Source organism: Pelophylax lessonae (assembly GCF_965119305.1).
Source record: "Pelophylax lessonae genome assembly, chromosome: 8".
NCBI classification, from domain to species: Eukaryota; Metazoa; Chordata; class Amphibia; order Anura; family Ranidae; genus Pelophylax; species Pelophylax lessonae.
Window position 1 is genome coordinate 100,576,186 of NC_138775.1, and position 17,258 is coordinate 100,593,443.

A 17,258-nucleotide genomic window follows, 5' to 3' on the forward strand; every position below is an offset into this window, starting at 1 on the left:
TCTGATGGACCTCACTATTGGCTCAGGGATCCACCTTCACCCTGCCGGAGTCTCGCTCCCAAAGGGCCCCCAGGGGCCGATAGACAGGGGCCACAATGGAGGAAATGTCTGTGATTTTAGCAGCAGCACGGCGCTTTTCGGGGTTCTCCCGCGGGCTGTGGGGAGTCCCGGGACTATGAGACCGGGGAGGCTGAGAGAACAAGGACCGAGCTGACAGAGACTAGGGCTAGGGGGCTGGCGCGGCGCCCCGGGGCTCAGGGAATGGACACTTTGTGTACGCCAAGAAACACAGATAGCTCAGGAGCGGCGCCATGTCTGCCTCTTCCCGCCCGCAGCCGGCAGTCTTCAACTCGGTCCGACCTCAGCAAATACAAGGCGGGAACCGGCGGGAGGGGCCAGCAGAGGGAGGGAAGGCTCCGAGGAGAAGAGTGTTTGTGAGTGTCGCCGAGCAGCAAGAGAGACAGCTGAGGCGGAGACACCTTCCAGGGGAAGAACACTATTCAGCAGAGGAAGAAAAAAAAAAAAAAACATTCGGAGGATATAAAAGACTAGAGACTTTGTCCAGAGACAGGTGCAGACTGCATACATTGACTTGGCTAAGTGGTGAAGGACTGTAAATACCTCTGAAGGAGAAGACAAGTCACCAGACTCATTCTACAAGCTGTCCCTTCAGGACTCTTTATTTCTCACTTAACCATTCCATTCCTGATATTGTCTATCGCCATAGACGGCTGTGAGACAAAAGAATTACCCAGCCGCCTTCGCAAAGAAAGTTTTCCTGGTCTGAGGCGCCTGCAATCAACACCAACATGACAGAGAACTCATCCGCCGCACCAGCCGCAAAGCCCAAGAGGTCCAGGACATCCAAAAAGTCCAACGACCACCCAAAGTACTCAGACATGATCGTGGCTGCGGTCCAGGCGGAGAAGAGTCGGTCCGGCTCCTCACGCCAATCTATCCAAAAGTACATTAAGAATCACTACAAGGTGGGGGACAATGCCGACTCCCAGATCAAGTTGTCCATCAAGAGGTTGGTGACCTCTGGCACCCTCAAGCAGACCAAAGGTGTTGGGGCTTCTGGATCCTTCAGGTTGGCCAAGTCTGATGAGCCTAAGAAACCAACTAAGAAACCTAAGAAGGAGGTCAAGAAATCGCCAGCTCCCAAAAAAGCCGCAAAGCCGAAAAAGGCGGCCAAGTCTCCAGCCAAAGCCAAGAAGCCCAAAGTGGCAGAGAAAAAAGCAAAGAAGGTGGTGGCAAAGAAAAAAGCAGCACCCTCACCTAAAAAAGTAAAAAAGACAAAGACTGTGAAAGCCAAACCTGTCAAAGTATCCAAGGTGAAGAAGGCAAAGCCATCCAAGCCCAAGGCAAAGGCCAGTCCAAAGAAATCTGGAAGGAAGAAGTGAACAAAGCTGGTGCAGTTTGTGGACAGCTCCGAACCGCTTGTGTACATAGTTTTCTAACCTTTAACCTTTTCTCCTCCAGTACAACTTTCTAAATATGATCCTTCTAATTCCTGAGGACAATATGTTTATTTATGTACATATTTTCTTTTTTTTAATATTTGTGCAGGGGATTTTAAAAGTAGATTGATAGCATTTGTCTGCATTCATTTTTGTAGTATCTAGCCTGTAGCTTAGGTAAAAAGGACAACGAAGACACTTCTAGCTAAGGTGTAACAGTTGCATTATTGATTTGCTAAATAGTTTGAGCATGAAGGGGGAGGATTTACTAAAACTGGTGCTGCTGTGCATAGTAACCAATCAGCTTCTAACTTCAGCTTATTCAATTACGCTTTACCAATAAAACAGAAGTTGATTGGTTACTATGCTTAGCTGCACCAAATGTTTCGTGCACCAGCTTTTGTAAATCCCTCTCAAAGGTTGACGATAAACAAGTTTGGAAGTGTTTGATCTATATGAAAGATGGAAACATTGGGGGAAATGACTAAGAAGTGTTTGAGACAAATATTTCCTCAACTATAGCACAGCCGATCAGCTTTTACATTTTCATTGTCGATGTTGATGGGGTTTACTGAAACCCGGGAGTTTTGGGGTTTCCCTATCAATTTTGCAGGGAAAAAAAATGAAAGCTAGAAGCTGATTTGTTGCCATGGATAACAGCACTAGTTGAGATACCACCTGTTTCAGGCACTTTTTTTTATCAGTTCCCCTGTGTGTGCACTATTATTCATTTGCTTATATTTTCTTTTTATGTTCATATATAGACCCACACGTGTCTGCTGGAAATGATTACCGCTGCACTAGTAAGAAATACTGGAATAATAGCCATTGGTATTAGGCTGTTTTGCTTTAATTGGAAATCACTAATGGAATATGGTTTTTATTTCAGTAAATTTAGTTAGGCGTAGCACTACATTTATTAATAGGCATTCTGTAAACAAACAAAAAAAATCTGCGGATCCCAGTTTATCTTGAAAAATACAGTAACAGGTCTGCAGTCTCTTCTTTAGGCAGTTTGTAGCTGAAGCGTTCTGTTTGTGAGCCCTTTAATATTCCTATTACCAGCTTGATTCTTACTTCACAATTGCATTTTACAAATCTATTGCTATTTTAGTTTATCTTCATTATTTAACATAAGTTATATGCACTTATTCTAGGCTTGCCAGATCTCCCACATCGTTGACATTATAAATGTATTTTGTGACAGGTCCTAGTCCTAGAATACGCTGTAACACTGCTAGTGTGGGTATAGTCCACAAGCTAGACGTCAGCTATTTTTACAGTTATACATTGGTTGCTCCTGTCTCTTTTATTATTAGAAAAGATAGTGGGCATCATACATGAAACTATCATAAGGAACTATCTGTGATGTATTAAGGTAGCCAATCAGCTTCTTATTTTCCTGTCTAGTAAAAGCACGGAAGGAAGAAGCAGATTTGCTTCAAAGGAGTACCACAGAAATGGTTACTTTTAAATGCATATATCTGTGGATGTCCATATATTTATTTGAGCATATCTTTCAGTAATAAATCATACCCCCTGCTGTGTAATAGGCACCCACTGCTACATAAATACAATGTCACCACATCTTTCCACTGCAGTCCCATTGAAAATTCTGTTTGTGGGAAAATAGCACACTGCCCTCCCATAATGCCTTGCTGGGTGCCTAAGCAGGGCAATTACCAGGTATAACCACTATCATCTGGAAGGAGAAGGGTTGGGGATGTGGCCAAAAGTCTATAAGCTGACTTTGAGTAAGGCTGGGTTCACACTTCTGCGAATTGGATGTGGATTTCCCGGCATCCAAATCGCATGACAGGAGAGTGTGACCGGGTCTCTCAATTGAACCAGTTCACACATCGCCGGGGCAGCCATGGAGCGTACTGCAGAAGGGTCTTGTGCGTCCTTGCCTCTGTTTCAGGTCTGAATTCAGGCAAACTTTGGACCTGATTTGCCCCTAAACCGGTGAACAGGGACGCACTGGACCCCCTGCTTCGAGCTGCTCCACAAATAGTGTGAACTCAGCCTAAAATATTCTTTTTTTTGTTTCTGAGATCTTTGCGGAGGAGGGAGCACAGATTGGGTGACAGGTATAAAAGATCACCTACTACAAAGTGGGATTACAGGAGGGTTTTTTTATGAGAGGTGTGCTTTAACAACACAGTAATATAACAAAGAATAAGTACAATGTAACTGTATGTTTTAAAGACTAGCACTTTTTAACATCTAGCAAAATACACAACACCTAATTTATTAGAGGTGTTTACAGTATAAAGTGGATTAGTAGGCAGCTGTTATTTTATTTAAGTACATGAGTTCTAATTAAGGATTTAAGGGGAAGATTTTTGTCAGTGGTGTTAGAAACTATAATTTAAAGCCCAACCCTGGTTAAAACTTTATTTTGCATCGAGTGGGGCAGGTTTAGAATATCTAACATTTTTATTACTATTGTCTGTGACCCCCCCCCCCCCCCCCTGGAAGTTTTCCTTACATGAAATGAGAACAGAAACAGCAATAGAAACTGCTACAATAAATGTTTTTGTTGCTGCCTCCCTATTGAGGAGATTGTTGTGACTCCCTGTCCTTGGGGTAGGAAATAAGCAGAAACCGACCCTATGGGGGCTTAGGGACTAGCAAATAAAGACCTAACAATTTTACCAAAAAATGAAAGAAATGTTTTAGATAAAGTTGGGCTTTAAAATGTGTTTTTGCTTTATAGTTTAGCAGTAGTGAAATGTGATCCTTTGTAATTAAGAATCTTAAAAATAAAATCAGAAATCCTGTTTTGCTGCGTTTTGTTTCTGTTTTCATTGGTAGATAACTTTTTTAAGCATGACTAACATATATTTTTAACACCCAGGGCCTCATTTCTTATGGTGAAGAGAAAGGTGAGGTGAATTGGTGTACACACACACATTCAGTGCTGTGCAGGACAATTTTAACAAAAAATATTTTTTTTTTTTAAATGACTAGCTGTTGAATCATTTAATGATACGCTACAGTAAATGAGGCAATGCCTCATTATAGTTCCACAACAGCTGGAGGGCCACAGGTTGAACACCCATGCTCTATATGTTCATAAATAAGGCACTAAGACCCAATCCTGAAAACACATTCTGTTGTGGGTACTGAAGGATTGAAGAAGTATTATCCTGTTATCAGTGAATGCAGGTAACAGGAACTCCACAAGGCTCAAAATACTCAATTCCTGAAGTTCTGTACCATTTCAATTAAAGTACTTACATTATAATGGAAGCATGAAGGTTACAATTGCTTAGGTCTTATAAATATTTAAATCAGCTTGCAATATTGCTGACCTCGCTTACTAAGGCCGGCTAAAGAGAGCAATTTTTTGTAGGAAAGAAAGTTTGCTTGATTCCCTCATCAACACAGTCAGTTTTGTTGGAATCCCCCTTCTGCGGAGCCATTGTGTTCTCCTGGCAGGGAAGGGGGGGTGTCGCAGCCATCCATGCTGGGAGAACACTGTGATTATTTATTGCTAGTGGCTTTAATAGCCGCTAGCAATAATCGCATGTAAAATCTGTCCGGCTGGTACTAGCCAAGTTGATCGATCAACCTGGGTTCATTCAGCCTGCCTATACATGGTTCGAATCTTTTCCAGTTCCTATTGAACCGACTAAGATTCTAACCATTTATGGCCAGCTTAACCCAGAAGAAGGAAGTATTTAGGTACATCAGCATAACAGCCTCTTAACTGGTGTCTTCGGAATGAGATTGGCAACAACATCCCCCTACAGTGCCTTTAAAAAGTATTTATACCCTTTGCAATCTTGCACATTGTGTCATGTTACAACCAAAAACATGAATATATTTTATTGGAATTTTATGCGATAGACCAACACAAAGTGGCACATAATTGTGAAGTGGAAGGAAAATGATAAATGGGTTGTGACGGTATCACTGTATCTCACCGCCTTGTAATTCCTTAATCCCCAAGAGTTGAAGAATCCCCAATTCGCCAAATAAGAAATCGCTGGTATCGCTGAATAATTCCACACATGAGCCAAAGCTGAAAGCTGGAACGCTTTACTGGAAGCAACAACAGGCATTTCAAACTACAATTTCTTTTATCCCCTGCCCCCATGCTAGGGAGACACCCACAACAAATACACATTAACCAATAACACAAAGGTTACAATCCACATAAAATCCCCCCCCCCTCTGTCTGGGATGTAATTATGGTACACAATGGTTAACATAATTATCACAGGCAGGAAAAATGCAGTTTTTATCCACATGCTGTAACTTTAAAACTATATATCCAATCTTTATACAAATACATATTCACAATCAATCCATTCAGGGGAACAACAGATTAAAAAATGGCACGAACCGGACCATGGGTTCCAAAGTTAATACAAGTCTCTTTGGCCTGGCTGTACAAGTCTCTTTGGCCTGACTTGTCTGCCCAAAACTGGTTATACACAGTCTTTTGTCCTGGAGACAATTGAGAAGTGATCCACTTATCTCCCAAGGACAGCAAAATACATGAAACTATATAACTATGCAGCTTATTGCATAAAACAGGTACATTCAACATATCCCCAGATAGCTTAGATCTGAGCGCACGTTATTACTAAATGGTGCTCAGATCACATACGTACAGATTCAACAGCAGGGGAAAAACAAGTGTTTCAACATGGGACCATAATCACATGATAAGAGGCTGACAAGTAGTCCTCTCCAGGTACTCGTGGCAACTCAAAAGAGGGGAGTTTGTCACAGACATATAAACGGATACTCAATATAGTCTTTAAATCAGGGAGAGGAAACATGCAAACAGACATAGAAGGGCATCCTTCACATGGGTTTTCAAATTTTTTTTACAAATATATGAAAAGTGTGGTGTGCATTTGTATTCAGACCACTTTACTCTGATACCCCTAACTAAAATTTAGTGGAACCAATTACCTTCAGAAGTCACCTAATTAGTAAATAGAGTCCACCTGTGTGTAATTTAATCTCAGTATAAATATAGCTGTTCTGTGAAGCCCTCAGGTTTGTTAGAGAACCTTAGTGAACAAACAGCATCATAAAGGCCAAGGAATACACCAGACAGGTCAGGGATAAAGTTGTGGAGAAGTTTAAAGCAGGGTTAGGTTATAAAAATATCCCAAGCTTTGAACATCTCATGGAGCACTGTTCAATCCATCTTCCCAAAATGGAAAGAGTATGGCACAACTGCAAACCTACTAAGACGTGGCCGCCCACCTAAACTGACAGGACAGGAAAGGAGAGAATTTATCAGAGAAGCAAACAAGAGGCCCATGGTAACTGGAGGAGCTGCAGAGATCTACAGCTCAGGTGGGAGAATCTGCCCACAGGACAACCATTAGTCGTGCACTCCACAAATCTGGGCTTTATGGAAGAATGGCAAGAAGAAAGCCCTTGTTGAAAGAAAGTCATAAGAAGTCCCCATTGCAGATTGCGAGAAGCCATGAGGGGGACACAGCAAACGTGGCAGAACGTGCTCTGGTCAGATGAGACCATAATTTAACTTTTTGCCCTAAAAGCAAAACGCTATGTGTGGAGGAAAACTAACACTGCTCATCACCCTGAACACACCATCCCCATTGTGAAACATGGTGGTGGCAGCATCAGGCTGTGGGGATGCTTTTCTTCAGCAGGGACAGGGAAGCTGGTCAGAGTTGATTGGAAGGTGGATGGAGCCAAATACAGGGCAATCTTAGAAGAAAACCTGTTAGAGTCTGCAAAAGACTTTAGACTGGGGTGGAAGTTCACCTTCCAGCAGGACAACGACCCTAAACATACAGCCAGAGCTACAATGGAATGGTTTAGATCAGAGCATATTCATGTGTTAGAATGGCCCAGTCAAAGTCCAGACCTAAATTCAATTGATAATCTGTGGCAAAATTGAAAATTGGTGTTCACAGACGCTCTCCATTCAATCTGACAGAGCTTGAGCTATTTTGAAAAAAAGAATGGGCAAAAATTTTACTCACTAGATGTGCAAAGCTGGTAGAGACATCCACAAAAACACTTGCAGCTGTAATTGCAGCAAAAGGTGGTTCTACAAAGTATTGACTCAGGGGGGCTGAATACAAATGCACACCACACTTTTCACATATTTATTTGTAAAAAAAATTAAAAACCATGTATCATTTCCCTTCCACTTCACAATTATGTGCCACTTTGTGTTGGTCTATCACATAAAATCCCAATAAAACACATTTACGTTTTTGGTTGTAAGATGACATGTGGAAAATTTCAAGGGGTATGAATACTTTTCTAAGGGACTATATTTATCTCATTAAGGCTCCGTTCACATGCTGGTGTTTCGCCACGATTCTGCCCGCGAATTGCAATTCGCAGGACGCCCGTGCAATTCCCATGACTTGCAATGGTACCCCAAACGTGGCACGATTTTGCCGCAATTGTGGCCCGAAGAATTGCGGTAAAATCATGCAAACCGAATTGCGGGACGCCTGTCGCCCAAAACAGTACAAGAACTTCTTTTGGGCAACAGGCGTCCCGCAATTTTGCTTTCGCCATTTTATCGCGATTTGTCGGGTAATAATCGCGGCAAAATCGCACCGTGTTTGGGGTGCCATTGCAAGTCATGGGAATCGCACTGTCGTCCTGTGATTTGCAATGATTCAGGATCGCAGGCAGAATCACCGCGATTCTGCCCGCAACCCGAGATGCCAGTATGGGAAGGGAGCCTAAAACCTTACCTAAAAAAGTAATAAAATATTAAAAGGAAGGAAAGGCTATCCACAAAGTAAGCTTTAAATGTTGCCTACCCTCTGCCTTTACTAATGCTGCACATTTGTTGTAATATTAAGCAGTGTAAATATTTTTTCCTAGCACACAGCTCTGGGCGGCTTAGCGAGAGGTAAGAACCAACAATGGAGAGGAATTCCCAAAGCAGTGACGTCACCCCACTGGTGCCAATGCTCAGAGCATTTATACAGGTATTCACACAGCTCATTAGAAATGGTATGCCACATTAGTAAAAAGAGGGGGTGTTGGGGCAACATTTAAAACACTTAGTAGAAAGCCTTTTCTATTTTTTAATTTTCATAATTTCTAATCCACAGATTTCATTAAAATAAAATCTGGTGCTCAGGCATTTCCTGTCATAAAATGACAACTCTCTATCCCTGTCTCCAAGTGTGTTCCTATGATGCCACTTTGTTGCATGAATTTCTGATGGAGAGTACAAGTGGCCTTTTTAATATGCTTTAGGCAGGCATAGTCTTTTGTCATCATCAGGTAGCGTACCCTGAGCAATGTAATGGAGGTATTGAGTGCACGCATGCATGCAGACAGGAATGGCTGCAAATATGATGTAGAAGATCAGTAGCACTGAAATGCAACAAAGAATGAAAGGGTATTTTATTTTTTTTAAAATGGCAAATGCCTAAAGTACACAGTGGTTTACCAGACTTTCATTCAGTTAGGCTACATGTACACAGGACGTTTGAAAAAGTCCTTCGAATGCTGGAACTTGACAGCTACAGAACGACGTTTAAAAGCGCCCGTTGTGTCGCGTTTGCATGCTGCGTTTGGATGCGTTTAGCAGCGTTTGTGCTCAGAGGCGTTTTTTGCAAAACACATCAGGAGACCCTCCCAAACACCCACAATGCAACAGAAATATGTTTTTCAGCCATTTTCATTTGAATGAATCTATACATATATATGTATATATGTGTGTATATATATATATATATATATATATATACAGTGCCTTGCGAAAGTATTCGGCCCCCTTGAACTTTGCGACCTTTTGCCACATTTCAGGCTTCAAACATAAAGATATAAAACTGTATTTTTTTGTGAAGAATCAACAACAAGTGGGACACAATCATAAAGTGGAACGAAATTTATTGGATATTTCAAACTTTTTCAAAACAAATAAAAAACTGAAATATATATGTATATATATATATATATATATATATATATATATATATATATATAGATACATATACACAATATATATATATATATATATATATATATATAGATATATATATAGATATATATATATAAAAAGGCCTCCTGAAAATGCAAAAGCTAAACGCGGGTGAACGCGTTCGGTCGGGTTCGGTCGCGTCTTTGCTTTTGAAACACCGGGAACGCAAATAATTGCTTTCCAAAAAATGTCACTGAACTCAACTGCCTGTAAATGACTGTAAACGACCCTGTGTACATGGACAGATAAGATAACAGAGGTGGGTTTAGGGGCTTCTGAAAAAAAACGCCCAACTGCTCCTTACAAGTTGCAGTGTACATGAGCCCTTAGGGTTTATGCAAACTTTACAGTTCTGTGGCTGAGGCCCTGCTTCTAACTTTACAACCTAGGAAGTTAAGACCTGGAAAAGCATGCAGCCAGTGAAATCTGAAAAGTGAATGACTCACTGATGACAGAGCCAGGAACAGGAAGACAGCACAGCGTATAAATCTAGCCATACATGGATCGAAATTCAGCCGGTTCAGCACGGACCTATTGATCAACTTCTGCACAACTACCCTGTCAGATTTCCCTCGTTCAATCAGTGCTGTAGGCTATAGCCTGCAATGCTGATCAGTGTATTCTGATGGCAGGCAAGACATACATACACACGCATATAAACACACACACCCACCCACACACACATACTGTACATACATACATACATACATACATCTCCAAAAAACAATAGGGTGTGACCACCCTCCTCCTGCGCTTGGTATCCAAACCCCTCGACCACACTCCTCACGGGACTCACAACTGGCTTCTCAAATGGCTTAGGTCTTGCTGCCCATATCGGACTGGGGTAGTCCACCGGTACTAGAATCAAAGAAAACAAAAAAGGGCGCACCGACCTAGCGCATTATCCTCAGTAGAAGGCTTTATTTATGTAACAATAAAAAATGGCTACTCACAGACGTAGATGAAAGTAAATCATATCAAGCTAGATTGCTCAAATGTCCGGGTGTAGTCCATACAATCGTTCATAATCGATGAGATGACGGCTGACGCGTTTCGAGGCCTAGCCTCTTCCTCAGAGCCACTGAGCCAAACATATCACCAGACCCAAACCCTACTGAGCATCTGTGGGGCATCCTCTAACAGAAAGTGGAGGAGCACAAGGTTTTGAACATCCACCAGCTCAGTGATGTCATCATGGAGGAATGGAAGAGGACTCCAGTGGCAACCTGTGAAGCTCTGGTGAACACCATGCCCAATAGGGTTAAGGCAGTTCTGGAAAATAATGGTGGCCACACAAAACATTGATACTTTGGGCCCAATTTGGACATTTTGACTTAGGGGTGTACTCACTTTTGTTGCCAGCGGTTTAGACATTAATGGCTATGTGTTTAGCTATTTTGAGGGGACAGCAAATTTGCACTGTTATACAAGCTGTACACTCACTACTTTACATACAAAGTGTGGGGGGTGTACTCACTTTTGTGAAATACTGTACACAAACACAGCCTTTTAAAAATTTGCAGTACTGTACCTGCACTTGCAGTGTTGGATATTGCACTGTAGGGTGAGGCAGAGAGCTCAGGAAGATAACTCCACATTCCACTGCTTTCACTTTCCTGACTGCAAATTTTTTTTTTTTTCCATAAAAATTTTTATTGAAAAGCAAAGTATACAGAGTATAAACAAGTTAGACAACAATATGTCAAGAAAATGTAATCATATGAACTTCAAGGGTATATAAAACGAAAAAGGCAGGGCTAAGTGCTTCATGAGCCATACTCAAAAACATATATCCGTGGTTTCCGGAGAGACTATTGTGGGCTGAACTCTAAGTGGTTTAACCTGAGCAGAAATATTATTACTGGTTAGTACAACTCGATACCGTTGGAAATTCTAATACATTAAAGGCATGTAGATATCATTGAGTCTTTCAAGTTATAAGTATAATCGTAATATCGATGAGGTTTAGCCAGGTTGGTGCCTATCAACTAGGAGCTTCTTGAGGAGCCTATGTATTAAGGTATCCTTATTGTGGAGCGCAAGGGTGTATGATCAAGTAGTAATTGGATTGAGTATGTGGAAAGGCTAGTATGGCTCAGAGGGGAGCTGGGAAGCGAAGGACCGCTTCTCAGCGAGAAAGGAAAAAGAAGCTTGAAATGAAGGGAGAAAGAGGCGGAAGGAGGAATGTGGGGGGTAAAGGGGAAAGGAAAGAGGGATAGGGATAAAAAAACAAAAAAAAACAACTTCCAGTCTCTCGGGGGGGGGGGGGGGGGGAGTTTACCAACACAGATAAATCATTCAGAATAATTCCTAGAAAAAATAAATTCTAGTTAGAGCTCATGATTGCGGTGTAAGTCGCTGTTAGTTTAAATCTTGTCCATTCCTGCCAAACTGCAGCAAACTCTGAGTATTTATCAAGGGCAATGCTAATCAGCTCCTCCATTTGTTCAATATGGTTTAGAATGGTTGCACCATTCTTTGATGGAGGGGATTGTGGATGACCTCCAATGGCATGGAACGCACAGTTTGGCAGCAGTTGCCATGTGCATAGCCAGTGATTTTCCATAACTTCGGCACCTAGAAGGGGTCCAGTGCAACAGGTATTGTGCCGGGGAAAAGTCTCTTGACCAAGCCGAGACAAACGATGAGGATAGAAGAGGGGGTGGGGATAGTACAAGACGGTACAGAGCAGAGATCACATGTCTCAGTGGCCCCCCCCCCCCCTTCACACAGGGCCTCAATTCCGGTTAAAGGTCTCACCCAATAGGGTGCGGCCCGACTGTCACAAAGGAAGCTACGAATCTGGAAAAAAGCCCACAATGGTATGGAGTGGGGGTGAAGGATCTGGTTGAGGGCCTCCCAAGACAAGGGGGAGCCTTTGTTGAAAAAATGTTTAGCCTGTACATTTTCAAATGGCCAGATGTCTTGAAGGAATGAGACATTCCCGGCTCAAAGGCCGGGTTCAGGCAGATCGGGGTCAGGGGACCATATGCCAGATTAATCTTCTTAGATTTGCGCCAGGCACAATGGAGCTTTAGTGGAGGACATATCAGGGGATGGTCCCTTAGGTCTTCCTTAATAGCGGAAAATGGAAGCCAGGAGAGCAGATGTAGCGGGATTTCGGAGAATGCATTTTCCAGACCGACAACGGACTTCAAAGTTGAGTGTATGTTCCAATCTACAAGTCTGCTTAGAATGCAGGCCTTGTAGTATGTGTGAAGGTCAGGAAGCCCCAAGCCCCCGCTTTCTTTAGGAGTTGTAAGCTATAGGTACCTAATCCGTTGCCTTTTGTAATTCCAGACAAATTTTTGGGAGCATGATTTAAAGGACGTGAAGAAGGAGTTCGGTAGGTGAATCGGAATGGTTTGGAAGAGGTAAAGAAATTTGGGTAGAATGGACATCTTCAGGAGGGATGCACGGCCAAACCACGACACTTGGAGCGAACTCCAAGAACGTAGGGTAGCGTTGGTGGTGTTTAGGAGTGGTTGATGATTTAGTCTATAAAAGTCGGAGAGATTGCGAGGAATAAGAATCCCCAGGTAGGGTATGGATTCATGGGCCCATTTGAACGGAAAGTTCATCTTACAGCGGTCAACCTCCATCTGAGGAAGAGAGACATTAAGGGCCATTGATTTAGCGTAATTAATTTGCAAGTGCGATATGGATTTAAAGAATTCCAGGTCTCGAAGTAAGATTGGAAGGGATCGGTGTGGTTGGGACAGGAATAGCAGCATGTCATCCGCGAATGCCGCTACTTTGTGAGTGCACCCATTAATTTGGATTCCCCGAATATCAGAATTTGCCCGGATCATGTTAAGGAAGGGTTCTAGCGATAAAATAAAAAGAATTGGGGATAGGGGACAACCCTGTCTGGTGCTTTTTGGTGCCGAAAGACTGAAGGCGTCCGACAGGTGGCCATTGACTCTGACCCTGGCCATTTGGTTAGTATATAAGGCCCGTATATGGGAAACCATACGGGGCAGAAGGCCCAATGTCTCAAGGGTCGACATAAGATAGTCCCAGGCCACTCTGTCGAACGCCTTTTCAGCATCCAATGAAAGAAAGAAACCAGGGACGCCACGCGTGGTAAGCCAATGATGAATATTTATAGCTCTCATGGTGTTGTCCCTGGCCTCTCTACCCGGTACAAAGCCAACTTGGTCTAGAGAGACTAATGAGGAAAGGTGGGGAAGGAGTCGGTTGGCAAGGATCTTGGCGTATAGCTTAACGTCCACATTCAGAAGTGAAATAGGACGATAATTGCTTACCTGGGCAGGATCCTTGCCATCCTTAGGAATAACTGTTATGTGAGCCTCTAACAAAGAGGGGGAGTGATGGGGGGTATCTGCCAAAGTGTGAAAGGCTCGTAAGAAGTGGGGTTTAAGAGTCTCAGCGAACGTGCGATAATATTGCAGGGAGAAACCATCGGGGCCCGGGAACTTTCCTGGTTTCATCTCCTTGACTACCCTGTCATATTCCTCTTCAAATAATGGCAGTTCCATTGAGGAGGTGATGGAGGGCGAGAGAGGTGGAGGGCTATAGGTGTTTAAGAACGATCTGATGGTTTCTTGACGATGGTGAAGTGGTGTCGGTTGTTGAGAGGGCGGTTGTAAGTTATAGAGTGAATGGTAGAAAGACTCAAATTGCTTGGCTATAGCCTCATTCGAGGAGTGTTTAGTGCCTGTATTATCTCTTATGAAGTGGACGTTAGCAGTATTTCTTTATGCTTGAACTACTTTGGCCAACAAGCGTCCACACTTGTTTCCTTTTTCAAAGAATATTCTTTTGCCCAAAGCCAGTCTACGATGGCTCTGAGTGTCAAGAATGTCCCTTATTTCCTGTCTCACCTTGGTGAGCTCAGCTAGAGCTTCAGCAGCCAGAGAGCGTTTGTGGGTTCTTTCTAGAGTGCTCAATTTCTTGAACAGACCCTCCAGTGTTGCTTGTCTGGCCTTCTTTTGCTTGGCTGCTAGGGAAAGTAGTTCCCCCCTGAGCACACACCTATGGGCTTCCCATTGCCCAATTGGAGTGGAGTCAGGGGTGTCATTTTCCCTAAAGTAAGAGGATAAGACCTCTCGGAGTCTATCTGCAACTGCTTGGTCCCTAAAGAGGGATGGGTTCATTCTCCAAGATTTACGTCTATTGTCTTCATCTGAAAACTGAATGGTCAATGTGATTGGGTTGTGGTCTGATAGGACTCGAGGTTCAATAGAGGATGAGTGGAGCAAAGGTATGTCAGTTTGGGAAATGAAAAAATAGTCAATTCTTGAGAATTTACCGTGCGGTGCCGAAAAGAAAGTATAGTCTTTAACATCAGAGTGTATTAGTCTCCAAGATTCATGGAGTGTTAATTTTTGTAGTTGGATCGCAATTTGGCGTAGGGCTTTAAATGGAAGCGCAGATGAGCCGGTAGAAGAATCCAATATAGGATTAAGAGGCACATGGAAATCCCCCCCCCCCCCCCCCGAGTATTAACATGCCTGAGGTAAAGTCAAGTAAGTCCTGACACATTGAGCGAAAGAACGGTACCTGTTTACAGTTGGGAGCATAGACATTAGCGATGGTGATTGGGCGGGAGTTTATGCGGCCCTTGACGAAGAGATACCTACCACCTGGGTCACGTTTGATGTCGATCAGTTGAAAGTCTACCTGACGAGAAAAGAGGAGGGAGACCCCTCTGGTCTTAGAGCCCTCTGTGGAAGCGTGATAAGAGACTGGAAACCTTTTATTCTTTAGTTTAGGAATCTCACCTTCTTTAAAGTGAGTCTCTTGCAGTAGGAGCACTTGGGCATGCATCCTATGGGCCTCTGCTAGAATTTGTGACCTTTTCTCCGGAATGTTTAGCCCTTGAGCATTGAGAGGAATTTGAGGGACGACCCCCGAGAGACTGGAATAAAGCTTGGCATAATGAAAGAGGGGTGAGGGATACAATAGGGATGAAAAGGAGTGAGGGAGAGGAAAGAAAAGTGAATAGATAAGGAAGAGAAGAAATAAAGGGGAGGGGAGGTGGTCTTTAAATTTAAAAAATCAAGCTAAGTGGACTAGGTGTGTGGCTCACCAAGCTCTTGAGGGTAGCGAGAGGGGGTAAGGCAGGGATAGAAAATTAGGGCGGGATTAGGTCAAAGTAATTGAGATGGTGGGGAGTAGTGGGGAGAAGAGAAAAAAAAAAGAAAAGGAGTATAGTAGACAAGAGTACAGAACTCCACAAAGAAGGCTGGTATCAAATGATCCGCCTTTTATCTATGTGGGGATAAAGTAATACAAAGTGTATTTTCGGGTCAACGGTAACCAAAAGCTACCGTTGTGGTAGGAGGTTAGTATGACAAACAGTCTAAGACCAATCAAAAATCCGTGCACTGACGGGGGGAGGGCAAATGTAGATAACTAGAACAATATTGAGGACAACAAACTGGCCAAAACTCACGAAATCCGGACCACAGGATCCCAGAATGAGGAAGATAGAGGCAAGATTCCTGTGGCATGCGAAATGGGAAACAGAAAACAAAGTAAATAACAACGCATTTTTAAACAGTTGTCTAACCGCTCTCCATGAGAGTATGATGTCCGTATGATCCAATTCACAACTCTAGCTTGACCGTATATGTGTGAGTTTTCATAGGTGTGTAATCCGCCTAAACTAACTATAAGGGTAGTCTATGGTGTAATGCAAGGTTAACATTCCAGTGGCTTTTACATTCCATTCCTTAAGTTGAAAGGAAGAATCAAGCTTTCGCCCCTCTTCCAGCTCTCACTCACCAAGCACGACTACAGGGGCTACTAGGGTGTCTGGCTCACTCGTAAAAGTGAAAAGTGATCCGAGGAGATTGTCCTGGATCTCAGGTTAGGGGGTAAAGGGGAGTGTAGCAATAGGTAGAAGGGGACAGGGAGAAGGAGGGGCTTCACTAGAGGTGAGCGTGGACCCTAGGAGAAGATGATTTGGAATTTAAGGTCAGGACTAGAAAAGAATCTAGGGAAACGGGATAAAGGATCCTAATGGAGTCATAGCCTAGTATTACTGGGTCAAGGTTGAATTCCTGCAGACCTTATACATAATAGACAGAGCATTTTCTAGCCTAGACTCATAGCAAAGAATTATTTCTCCCACCCCTCCCCCCCCTACTTTAATATCCCCCCTCCACCCCCGTCACCCCAAAATGTGCATGAAACAACAAACAAAAAAAAAAATTATATAAGTGCGGTGAATCAGAGTGGCGGACCACTACAAGAGGATAAGGCATAAAATGGATGGGATCGGGGATGCAAAAAGCCTGGGACCCTTCGAGTCCAGGCAAGAGCTGAAAGGGTGAAAGAGCGAGTTCTTAATGTCTCATCTGTAAGAGTTCCGCATGGTGAACGTCTTTTCTTTTATAATAGGGTCATTTTCAATTGTTGCATAAGGTTGTCATCGTTTGGATAGGATTTAACAGGTGGAGTTCATTCATCTTCTTGTAAAAGGATCAGAGTCAAATTTTTCTCATAGACAGCGGCTTTATTCGTAAATAAATGTAGGTTTAGGTCTCCTGAGATTCCTTCCGGGAGGCAGGAGAGCGTCTTGGGGTCTCTCCATGGACTTCTCTGGACCTGGGCGATCTAGAAGAGGTATTGTTGGATCGATATCGAGAGCGCTTCTTCTTGCGACTTTGTCTCTGCGATTTCGGGGTGCCTGATGAAGCTATTTGGACCCAAGGGTCAGGCGCATAGAATTCACTATACCATTCAGGTAAATCCATCTCAGGGATGTCAAATGCAGAGCAGAAAGCTGGTAAGTCATCCGGAACGCGTAGAGAAGCGTTCCTCCCTCTAAACGAAGCAGAAAGGCAGAAGGGGAAACGCCACCTGTA

The 17,258-nt window shown here is 43.1% G+C and overlaps 1 protein-coding gene across 1 annotated transcript; it reads left to right on the plus strand.

The window, feature by feature from the left end:
* The first annotated feature begins 729 nt into the window (after positions 1-729).
* H1-0 (H1.0 linker histone) lies at positions 730-1,768 on the plus strand. Its single transcript, XM_082266122.1, has one exon. The coding sequence runs from the start codon at positions 810-812 to the stop codon at positions 1,401-1,403; it is 594 nt and encodes a 197-aa protein (XP_082122248.1). The 5' UTR covers positions 730-809; the 3' UTR covers positions 1,404-1,768.
* The last annotated feature ends 15,490 nt before the right edge of the window (positions 1,769-17,258 follow it).